The sequence below is a fragment of the Orycteropus afer genome, unplaced genomic scaffold (genome assembly GCF_000298275.1).
Source record: "Orycteropus afer afer isolate SDZICR_OR568_19922 unplaced genomic scaffold, OryAfe1.0 scaffold00036, whole genome shotgun sequence".
NCBI classification, from domain to species: domain Eukaryota; kingdom Metazoa; phylum Chordata; class Mammalia; order Tubulidentata; family Orycteropodidae; genus Orycteropus; species Orycteropus afer.
The window spans coordinates 7842832-7855261 of NW_006921623.1; the positions used below are offsets into that span (position 1 = coordinate 7842832).

Here is a 12430-nt window from a genome sequence, read left to right on the forward strand (position 1 = left end):
AGTGCAGTGCCCTTCCTTGGATACCTTGTTTGATGATACTCATAAAACAGCTAGAGAGGGACTATTAACACTGTACACACTTACTGGGTTTGCAAGAACATGGGATTGTTTTTTGTTGACCATATAAAATAAATTGTATAATAAATTTGTCTTCATTGTAATTAAAATTGAAATAGAGACAATAGCTCAGCAAGGCCTTTTTAATTTCATAGCCTGCCACCACCGTTAAGTCCAACTCAACTTTTCGCGACCTATTTTTCTCCTAGGCATAGCTGAAAGACTATTTTTTTAAAGCAACAACAAAATGAGCTTGAAATAAGCCTTTGTTAGGGCAATTAGACACTCATTTTTCAAGCTAATTATAGCATTTATAACTTACAGTGAAGATTGACTGTTTGCCTCTTGCCTGTACACTTAAAGAGTTATCAAACACTATGGTGACCCCACAAGTTGATTCACAGGGGTGGGCTAGTAAATTTATCCAGTCTTATGATTAAGACACTCTAATAAATCCTACTTCACAGAGCCACACTCACTTCAGAGCCAGGGTGTCTCTGGTTTCTGCATGAAGTCATAATGCAATTAGGAAGGAGAATTAGAGTCTGTCATAGTGCTCTCCTGTAGAGAGCGCAATGTCATTTCTAAAGAATTTTTTTTTTTATTTCTTTACTTGAAATAGCCTCTGTTCAGATCACATACCAGATGCCCTTAGAGAAATGGAATCTGTGACTCCTCAGATACAGCCTGATCTTGTTCCAAACTTTGTAGCCAATGTGTGTTTCTGCTGCACTGTTCTGCTTTGTTGCTGATCCTGGTGTTGCCATTGCCAGCTACAGTAACTGTGCGGTTTGACTTGACCATGTGTTTGCTTTTAACTGTTTTAGAATATGTTTTCCCCTTCTCAGCATTCCTTTTTCCTCCCCTTTTGGGTTCAATTGATGGATTTCCCATCCCGGAATGGGGAAGCAAGCTGCACTGTGAACTTTTCCTTCATTTAGTTTCTAGTACCCACATAGGAGTTGACTTCTAGCTTCACTTGGTTTAATTTCATCATAAAGCTGACATAATGTTGTGTTGTAGGAAGACAGTAAATTGGGGTCATTGGTTAATGCTAAGATATTATTTTTGAGGATGGTAATACTTAGGTTTTACTCTACCTTCCTTTCTTTCATTTTACACTAATTATTTACCTGATTAAAAAAGCATATTAGAAGAGGTTCTACAAAATAATGAGCCAACATGTTTACCACTTTCTTTTTTAAGTTTTGGAAAGAAGCCAATGTCTATCCATAAAATGTTGTAACATGCATATAAGTGCTCTGTACAGATGTGCGTTTGATTTTGCCCCTAAATTTAAAGCACCTCAAACTAATGCTGAACTTGGATGTTTCAACCAAGGAGACGTGTCATCTGTGTCATGCTAATCTGGGTGTAGAGTGTCTTTCAACTGTACAATTTTCTGTATTGTTTTTACTGCTATTTATGCACACAGGCTTGACTTGTAAGTATTGTGTTCTTATGCAGTGTATGTTATGTTTTTCTTTCCTTCATCAGTTTTTCAGAAACTCAGCTGTAAGTTATACTAAGCTACAGTAGTCCCTCAGACTTCTGGTTAATTCTGGCTCCTTAAAAGGGCTCTAATTTTAAATGGTACAGGGGCCTAAGGAAAGCATGCCAACTGAGGGGGAACGCCGGTGTGAATTCATGTGTCATGTTTATTAATCAGAAACACTGGGCTCATTTGATTTTTTTTTTTTAAATTATGTTTGGCGTTCCAGTGCATTTAAACATTGCCTGTGTCAAGTGTGAAAGAGTCCTTTGGCATCTCTAGAACTCATGAAAATAATTACCAGCTAAATAGCTGCATTATTTAAGGGGGAGAAAGGGGGAAGAAAAAAAAAACACGCAAGTAACTACTTGCAGTTTTAACCCAAAATTCCACTTTTGCCACCAGCTCATCCCTAGAGATGGCTTGCTCAGGTCTCAGTAGCACCTTTCCTTTCTGGCCCAAAGGTGACCGAGGAAGGAAACACACTACAGAAGCATAGAAATGAAAATGAAAGCATTGCCAGATGGGTTGATGCTGGAATGAAGTTGGCTAAGAAGAGTGGTGTTAAAATGACTGTAGAAAAAGAATGTCATCATGCATTTTGTTAGATATTTATCCCACTTCCCCTCTAGCCAAAAAAGAAGAAGAAGATATAGAGAGAGAATTCCTTGTCTTGCTTGCCTGAGCCCCTTGAGAAGTTTCCTGTGAAGAGGAGCCAGTAAAGCAGGTCTGGTTTAGAAGTCTGGCAGAAAGAGAAAACTTGAACAACATCAGAAATAGAAGATGAAAAAGGCAAAGCACATTTTTCCTCCACAGCAAATGCATCTAGTAATGAGAGAGGAAAAAAAAAAAAAAAAAACTCTCCGTGTCCTGTTGCGGTCCTAGAATGCAGGACTCCTGACAGCTCACAATGATGAATACGGTGCTGGATTGAGAGCATAGAGATAGTTAAACTTTTGGAATGTCACATGATTATAAGTGTCATTCGACAGATTGTGTGGACTTGGGTGTTTCCTGAAAGGCTGTTGCTCTTAGCTTGTAACATATTAAGAGCTGCAGAGTGAAGAATGGATTAGTGTGTGTGTGTGTGTGTGTGTGTACAGAAACCAATCTGTGAAAACCTTTAGTGTGTTCGTTCCCATGGCCTCCCAATAGTTAATTGAACTTCCCACCTAAACTCTTTTGCAATAACACCCTGGTTGGAGAAACTTGAGCCTTTATATTCGTCTGCAGGCGTCTGAGCATAAGCAGTAAAAGAATCCTCCAAGAGTGATTGATTCAGTGGTGCCTAACTGGCAGTCGAGAAGCCTGAGTGCCCGGGTGGGTTGGGTTCAAACAAAGGCAATGTTTGAATGTATGAATCCATTGTTTAAGCAGCCTTCCGACTGAGCTTTTTTGTCGCAGTCCTGAGCCTTGATGCGTTAAGAGCCATCTACCAGTCACTGAGTTTGCACTGGTGTTTCTCATCACTTTGCATGTTCCCCTGACTATTGACTAGCAAATATATGTGTCCTGGCAAGACCCCCAGAACCAGAGAATTTACTGTTTTCCTCATTGGCTCGCAGCTTTGAGCTCAAGGCATGTCTTAAAACAGTGCAACTCACTTCAAATGCTTTTTGCTTTTCATTTATTATTGCTTGTCACGCGATGTTCTTTGAAAGCTTGCTCATATATTATCTGTTCCATTTTTTTCCATTTTCCCTTTTTTTGCATGCCGTTCCTCCTGTTTCTTCCCTTCCTCCAATCCTCTGTTCCCGTCTGTAGACACAACGGCGACGACAGAACCAGCAGTTCACGGTTGGTATCACATTACTGTTTATCTACTTTCTCAGCGCTGCTGAGAGGCAAGGCAAGCCTGGGAAAAAGAGAAATGTAGTCTTCAAGGGAAATCGTGTTTCAAGCAGACTGATCTCATAAATATACTATAATTTTTAAGGCTTGAAAGGATGTCAAGTCTTGTCATTTCTGTTGTGAGTTTGGTAGCCAGTAGTTGCTATCCGAGACCAGGCCTTCTCCCCACTGGCTGGAATGGCATGAATTCAAGTTGCATACAGCCCTGTTCATTTATGTCACTCCACCCAGTGTTGAAATACATGTGACCTCCAAAAACTAATATTGGCCTAAAAACCATAGGATCTGAATTAAGTATGCCCAGTTGCTTTCTTCATTTATAGGCTATAATTCCAGGTATGTGTTGAAGAGGAGTCATTTGTGTCACTTGGTAGTTGAGATTGAAGAAGAGCTCAGGGAGGAAGTCTCCTGTATAAATCCACGAGGTGGTGGTGATGATGATCATTGCTCTTCTTTAGAAAAGGCAAGACTTTAACTATGTTCTTCACTGTATTACCCCCACCACCCCTTGCCGTTTTGATCTCTTATGTGTTCATATAAATTTATGCTAACATTTGGCAGGAAACATCTCCAAACCAAGAAAGATACCATATGTAAATGTTAACAGCATTAACTGGGACTTAAAAAAAAAAAATCATTTGCGTGTGGGTGTCTTGGAGGCAAAATACTAAAAAGTTGGTTGCGACTTTAACCAAAAGGTGATAAAAACCAAGCAAGCAAAGCTTAAGAAGGAACATTGGGAAATATGCTTGCTACATCCCAATCTCACCATTGCCTTTCCAGATTGGAAGATGTTTATTAACTTTGTCTCTCCGATCAGAAAATTAGGATCATGTTTCATCTGCATTGTACTTTACTACTTAGCTGAAATCTAACCCTGGTGATAGTGTGCTTAGAGAAAGATATGTTAGTTAAAAAATGAGCTTAATTTTCATAATTGAATCCAAGGGAATTATTTTGTAAAGGGCCTACTTAAATCACTTTGAATGTTGTGCAGGGTTAAGATCTATCATTTGAATGACAAGAGGTGATCACCCAACCCTGCACTGTTAATTTAACTTTTAGAGAAGTGTCTCTGTCTCACACATACTGACTGCCTTAAATAGATCAACACTTTAGGAATTACTCTGTAAGCAAAACCTGGCCTGTGTGAGCTGTCCTTGAAGGTCAGGCCATGATGCTTGGCAGATCATCCCCATACTTGGACTTTGCAATGAAGAATTTGAGAATGTAAAACTAACTTAGATACGGAGCATTATTTCCCTCCCCACCCTACTCCCATCTCCTCCACCACCACCACCCTTTGCTGTCATTGGAACAAAGGGAAAAAATGCATAAAATAAGTTAAAGGGCCAGGTACACGGACCATCATGAGAAATCAATTAGGTATAAAACTCTCACTTTCTAAGGTAATGCTCCATGGTGCTTGCTGCATCTCAGGCAGTACACTCCATTAAGCTTAGTTATTTGTAGATTTCATCATTAATTGAGCACTTCCTGACTTTTATTGATTATTCTCAGAGCTTTAAGGTTATTTGAATGTAATTCAAGAGCTTTTGTTCTATTCTTTTTCAGATACTTTAAGTTCTGAGCTTCCTGTAATTAACTACAGGTCCAGTATAACCATAAGATTCCTGAATTCTGTGAGATCTTTGAAGACATATTGATCATTCATCTGATAAGACTCCAAAGTTCTGTTTTGCAGGTCCTTTTAGTAAAATTCATGTACTTATGTTACTCTCATGGATGTAGTTTGAATGGGGTACTTACTCAAAGTAGGGAATTTGTCCACTGTTAGCTTAGAAGCCAGTCCTAACTTACTGATACAGGTTTGTTTTTTTTGTTTTATGTTTTTTGTTTTTAATTATGTCTTTTTCTCTAGAGAGAGAGAAAGGGAAAAATGATGCTTTTTTGTGGCATAATAAAGAAACACTTGGAATAGAACTTTATAGCACTCCTGTAGCAGGAAACAGATGCTATGTAGTGTGAGAAGCAACCACTGTCTTATTAATTTCAGGACAATGTTCAAGCCAGTGATACCCCAGGATGTGGTTGATTGGCAGTGCCTGAGAAATACATTAACATATATAACTTAGTAATATACATATATTTATATACACATGCAAATATATATACACACACACCATACTTTAAATTGTGCTACTTAATAGGAGAGGCAGAGAGAATAGATGACCCAGGTTGATCCCTGTATAATGCATTTATAAGTACATTCTCTCACTTGTCTAAAATGCTTATAACATCCTCCCAAAGGGGTCTTACCACTATTTTAAACAGCAGTTCTCTAGCCTACAGCAAAAAGCTTTAATGAAAGCCAAAGTAATATCTAGAACTTGACTTGACAGAGGGGGAAAAAGTCTTCCAGGTCAATTGTCAGGATAGAAAAGTTAATGGAATATGGTGGAAATTACAAAGCAGGGGGCCAAATTTCCAAAGAGATGAAGATATCCAACTAATTTTATTCAAGAGAATTATGGCTAAAAAACCTAAGTGCAGCAACCACTTGACGTAGATTCATTTGAGAATAATCTTGAGATGTTCATTATGGTGTTCTGAACCTAGAAAAATGTTAAGTGAGTTGATAACTTCACAACTTAAATGACAAGACATATTAGGCCAGCCGGTTGTGACCATCTCCCTGGTCTTAAAATTGTTCATATTGAATTCCCTTCCATTATTTCTCTTTTCTTTAAAAAGGAAAAGAAAAGGAATAATTTAAAATTTTTAAAAAAGCTTTCCCTTTGAAGACTCATTAAAATATTTTATTCAAGCTTGTGTTGCTAGAGTATGTATGAAGTATACCAGTTGTTTATGTATGTTGACCATTTGTTTTTACCAATATCTGATTGGAATAAGCATGTCTTGGAAGGTTAGAAGTGCATGGGCATGATTCAAAATCAAATGGATTTTCTCCAAAAAGAAACCAAACCACAACAATAAGCCACAATATGTTTTTAAGATCTAATCAGAAGGAAACACAAATGTGAGGGTTGGAATGGGGTTTTTAGATTAGGGTTACAGAAGTGATCTCCTTTGAATAAGGTTCTTGAGCATTTGTGTTTTTGGAGCTCATCCTTAAGGCCTGAACAGGAAGAATCCTGTGTTGTGTGTGCATGTTGAGCAATGCGAAAAACACTGCCAAATCCTGGTACCACATGGTCTGAAACTGATGGCAGAAATGCATGAGTGACTTAAAGCACGAATGGTGTAGTCGTTATTATGATTATTGATGTGTGAGTGCGTGTGATGGTTTCTGTTTGTTTAAATGTGGGTGCTTCTTTGTAAGTGTCTTGTGCCTTGTTCTTTTTCTGCTTTTCTGCCCGTGTGTCCCCTGCCCTTTTCCCTCACCCTCCTTCCCCCTGTGAGGGTTTGGGTGACAGCATGCCCATGGTCTGGAATAGTGCTTGTGCTTTTGCTGCACTGCAGTCAGCTGGCTTCCTCTGGGTTTGAGGTTCTCTCTCTCTCTCTCTCTCCCCCCCCTGCCTTCCTCCCCCTCCCTCCCCCACCCCTGCTATTATTATTTTTAAGTCTACCTGCCCTCTTGCTTTCCACCTCTTGACACATTACAGGCTGATCTCATGAATTTTTATATCCCAAATCAGGTTTTCAACAGTTTTTTTTTAATTCAGTGTGCAATTGTGGTAAGACTCAAATTGGGAACTCCTCTAAAGAATAAATTTTCATTTTCAATTTTCCTTTCACCATGTTTGGCCTGTGCTAGGTAACATGCTTATATCCTGCCTAGACCACTGGCCCTTAGGTAACTACCTTTCCCTGACTTATTTTATAAATAGTGCAAGCCATGAAAGAATTCTAAAAGCACATGAGATTTTCTCGTCTTTATATTGTGGGGAAATTCTTAAGCCCATTTTATAGAAAAATAGCCAGCAGTGCGCATTATTACAACCGCTATGTCCACCTTCTGTGTGTGTACCTCTTTGCACACCTCTCTGTGTAAGTACATAACAATGGCATTCAAAGGCTGTCATGCAGTCAAAGGACTCTGCAGACATTGTACGTTCTACACCAGAACAAAGCTAAAGAGGTTTATGAATGGCTGCAGGACCTGAAGATTGTGTTTCAGCCTTGATATGCAGTTTGGAAGCAATGTGCTACTGTTTAACGGTGTGAACCGAATTTCTGCTAATGGGAAGAAGGGAAAACCTCTCCACAAAAGCTGACAAAGCAGGAAGAACAGGATGACTGAGCTTTTAGATTAAAACTACCGGGGGCGTCTGAACTCTTATGGCTGGTGATGGAAGTAACAGTTTCCATAATATGGCCAAGTGATCAGATGTATGCTGCTTAGGTAAGAAAGAGACCACCGCCTACTTTGTTTTTCATAATGGGGATGGTATTAGGGCCTGGGGGCTAAGTTGTTTGTCCGTCCTGTTCCCTGCCCTCCAGAGGTTTTGTTTGATGATTCTTTTTTGAAATTTTCTTTCACAAATGATAGCTGGATTAACTGAGTACATCAGCATTTAAATTTCACTCAACCTTACATTTACTTAAGTATCTCTCAAGATTTTTTATTGTTTCTAATTTTTTGAAGTTTTCTTTGCCCTAATTTAAAATTGCCACGTCATACCACTTCTAGAAGTCAGCAATTTCCAATGAAAAGAAGAAATGACAACTGTGGGAGTACAGTCTGGGAAGGCTTTAGTGTATGTTACAGCACATTGAACATACCCTGAAGATACGAAACGTGAAATATACCTCTCTTCACCTCTCTGCAGAAGAGACAATTATAGTATATATATTAACTTCCTGTGTTTGCATCTCAGGATTTTATTGTTTTAAAAATCCCATATGGATGAAAAGTAAACTTGTATTTGTTTGACAAAGTTTAAAGAAATTTGTTAAATACATTTTAACTAAAAGTTAAGAGAAAGGGGTTTAATGGAGAATATGAAAGTTTAAAGAGAAAAAAACAAGAAATAATTTCCCATTTATTGTTAAATTTGGAAATTTCCTTTTGAACAATATTATCTGGTTCATAAAATGCATCTTTGTCTTTCTCTTTGAGAAAATGATAGTAGTGTAATTTTTAACATGAAAGAAAAAAAAAATACCTAAGCCAAAGCAATTTGAGCAGGTAAAGTTTGCTCATCCACACTTGTATACCCAGTGCTTCAGCAAACTCTTCCTAATTATGTATTTACTCAGAAATTATCAGACTATGTCAAAGCAGTATAGATTCAAATACAATAGTAGTGCAAAAACAAATTCCATGCCGCCAACCTAAATGGCTTCCCACTTTAGAACGTTATCCAAGCAGTAGATTCCAGATGATTTGGTATATTTTAAACTTTATGCCATTAAAAATGACAGTTTCATCTTTAATGAGGTGCATATCAACTGTCTGTTGTTTTTTAATGGGAAATTTTGCATATCAATGATATTCATAAACATATTTGTCTTTATTTTTCTTAAATTAGCTCTCTAATACCCTCCCCAGGGAAACAACCCTTGAGCAGCCTTAAAGCTGCCTACTTGAAACATTCTTGTTTAGTGTGGTTCAGTGGGTGCCAAGCATGGATGTAGAATGCTTTGATATTCATTGGGCCACGTAGAAGTGAGCGATTAGCCTCCTGAGAACTGCAAATTCATAATTAACTACAGAGGAGTACTTTATGTTACTCATTTATAACACTTATTCAAATAATTGTATTCATCAGTCTTTATACAATGGATAAAGCCAATTGGAAATAAGAATACTTTCAACCAATCAGCCCTCAGGACAAATGGGTATCATCCTTACTCAGTTACCTCTGTAATTTATTGCATTACTCACCATTTTCCCTTTAGGTGCATAAATTCATAGTTAGGGAACATTAATGGGCTTGAAATTCTCCCATTTTTAATTGGCACCTGCCCTTGAATATTGGCACCCAAGAGTAGCAATGGGAAGGTATCTTCTTCCAGAGTCCCAAATCCTTCTTTCCCAAGAGCAACCCTAGTTATCAATATTGAGTTGTTTTTTCTTTATTAAGCACCTTCAAAATCCCAAGTTTTTAGTGATCATTTGTACATGATCGTTTTGGTTAAATTATGTGGGTTTTTTTGTTTGTTTGTTTGTTTAAATAGTGTGCTCAGCTTGACATAACTTGTTTGCAGAGCATTTATTTTAGTTCCTTTTATGCTCTAGTTGGTAGTTCACTGAGCATTATTAGTCCCAAATCATCAATTCAGCAAATACTTACTGAGGACATATTTTGTGCTTGACTACAGGAGAAGGAGAAGATGAAAAAATAAACAAAATGTACCCTTCTCTTCAAAGACCTGTTTAATAGATCCACAGTTATCTACAAAAGTGGCAAATCCCATTAGAGAAATATAGGCAAATGGTTGTGCCAATCCAAGGACCTGGGGCAATCAGCTAGGGCTTTGAGCAGAAAAGGAAAGGCCTCCTTGATTGTCTAACATTTTGTGTTTAATAAACTTCATGAAAGAATCAGCCTGCAAACAAAGCAGGAAGAAAGGGAAGCCAGTCTGCTAGCTGAGCTTCCCCTTGTTTATGGACTTGCCTCTACCTCTTTAATTCAAATCAGAGCTAGCTGGGAACCATCACAGCTGGCCAGCATTGGTGGGGATGTGGGAGGTAGGCGTTGTTAGCACCCACTTGATTATCTCCTGACCTGACTGCTTTTTCAGCTTTGAGGGTTTTATTTTTCAGGAATACCATTGATTTATGAAATTCTCTTTTTTCAAAAACTCATTTTGCGAATCAGATTTTGTGATGAAGGCATAACCTGCAATCTGCACTTAACAGATGCTGTACCATTTTAAAATATGTGATCCAAGATCATCGTAAATTGATAATGAGCTGTATTTGTCAGTATTGGCAAAGGATTTCAATTTATAGTAAAATGTGAACTAAAACTTACATACATCAGTATGTAACATCTAAATACGTTTGTATTAAAGAGATGTATCAGCGCATCGACAGCTAACAATCCGGCTTGATTTACTTTTTCTTTTTGCATGCTGTTATGAATGAGTGACTTTAAACATTCACCTTCATGTTTCATGTGCTTTGAACAGTGGAGACTGAGGAATCTTTCTGCCTCAATTGTATATCAATAATAAAATGAAATGATTGGAGAAATGTACTTGTGGATTAATACATTCAAGCTATCCAAAAAAGAGAGAGATAGCAAGAGATTTGGCTCATGTTTTTTTTTTTTTTTTTTAAGAAATTCATCCTCAGTTCTTAAGTGTTTTGTTTATGTCCCTCGAGGAATGGAAAGAAAAACGATTTGTTTTTACTTGTAAGGCCTTACTCAGTTGCCCAATTCCGCAGAAGAACTGGACAGTGAGGACCTCTCAGGTAAGGGCTAGTCATTAGGTAAGGCACTGCAGTGTCCAACCTGTGGGTGCTCTGTCCCCTTCTACTCAACAGCCGTTTGGTTTGCTGAGCAATCACAGCAAATATAGATTTTGAGACTAAAGAAAAACAATTTTTTTTGCTAATGCTCTTTCTTCCTCCCCACTCCCAACCTTTCTTGCCTGTGCTATTTGGTATTTTTGTTTCAGATTGGGGTTAATGCTATCAATGTAGCGGATGGCAAGTTGTCTTTGGTGTTGGATTAAAGCCACTTTGTGTTCAGTGGCTTAAAATAATTTTTATGTCCTAAATATGTAATGATTCAAGAGGAATGTTATATTACAGTGCAGTTTAAGGATGTTGGATTATGTGAAGAGATCTTTTAAAAAAAAAAAAAAAAGTCATATTGACTGTCTACTTCTGTGGACTAGACTAGAAAAGCCATGTCATGGTTATCTTAGAAGCTGGAGGAGGGGAGGGGCTGGGAGGAAGGGGGGGCAATTGTTTTGTCACACACCATGATGTAAACTAATTACCCACCTCAGACCTTTTTCACAGCACACTGAGCTCTTGCAAAAGTAGGTTTCATGCTTGATTCCAGGATTTAGGTGTTACTAATCCAGAATAAGAAGCATATCCTAAAAAGAAGGGAGGGAGGAGATTTAAAGTGGTCAGAGCTAAACAATTATATGAGCTCCCATGATGTTGTGGGACTTCACTGCCAACCAGCTACAGCTTCATGAACATTTTGATCAGTCACTTCTTAATAAATCAGTAATGAAGCCCCCTTCTTTGTCATTGTGATGGAGAAGCTAAGGCATAGAATTTCAGGCACTTGCACTAACCTGTTAAAAAGGAAAGTTCCACACAGCCCCTTCCTGAAAAGGTTTCCCTGCCACTCCCTTGAATAGTTGGTTGTGAGGTTTAGTCCTTACCTATAGGTCTTACTCAGTGAAAAAATAAGCTATTATTGCCTAGTCTTTCAAGAGCTCTGGTAGCATAGTGCCTAAGGCACTTGACTGTTAACCAGAAGTCTGGTGGTTCAAAGCCACCAGCCACTCCTCGGAAGGAAGATGGGGCAATCTACTTCTGTAGTGATACTACCTTGGAAACCCAAGGAGGGGCCACTATGCATTGGGTCCGACCTAATGGCACATAACAACAACAACAACAGCCTAGTGTTTCCAAATCTGATAGACTTACTGCCTTCTATGTGCTTCTGTAAAAGGAGCCCTGGTGGTGCAATGGTAATGTGCTCTGCTGCTAACCAAAAGGTCAGTGGTTGGAACCCACCAGTCAGTCGATTGATGGGAGAAAAGACCTGGCAATCTGCTCCCATCAAGGTTACAGCCTAGGAAACCCTATAGGGGCAGTACTGCCCTGTCCTATAGGGTCACATGAGGTGGAATCAACTCTTCAGCATACAACAAACAACATGTGCATCTGTCAAACCTCAGGGATGCCTCTCATTTTCTGTTATGTCCTTTGTCCCAGGTTTAGCTTAGCTATTGGATTTTGCGCAGAATGTGAGCTCCAGCAGGCCAGGTCTGTTTCATTCACTGCTGTATGCCCAATACCTGACTACACCTGTCAGATAGTAAGCACTAGTAAGTAGATAATTGTTGGGTGAATAAATGAATTCCAAATCTGAAGAATTTAGATAAATAAGTAGAAAAATGGCTTCT

General features: G+C 38.5%; 1 protein-coding gene across 1 annotated transcript in view; it reads left to right on the forward strand.

Annotated features, from left to right (window-relative positions):
• Positions 1-12430, forward strand: part of CADM1 (cell adhesion molecule 1) — a 403293-nt gene that overhangs the window by 376103 nt on the left and 14760 nt on the right. The window contains exons 9-10 of the mRNA XM_007936507.2: positions 3314-3346; positions 10695-10748. Coding sequence (XP_007934698.1) covers positions 3314-3346; positions 10695-10748 — 87 coding nt within the window. The remainder of the gene's footprint in view (positions 1-3313; positions 3347-10694; positions 10749-12430) is intronic.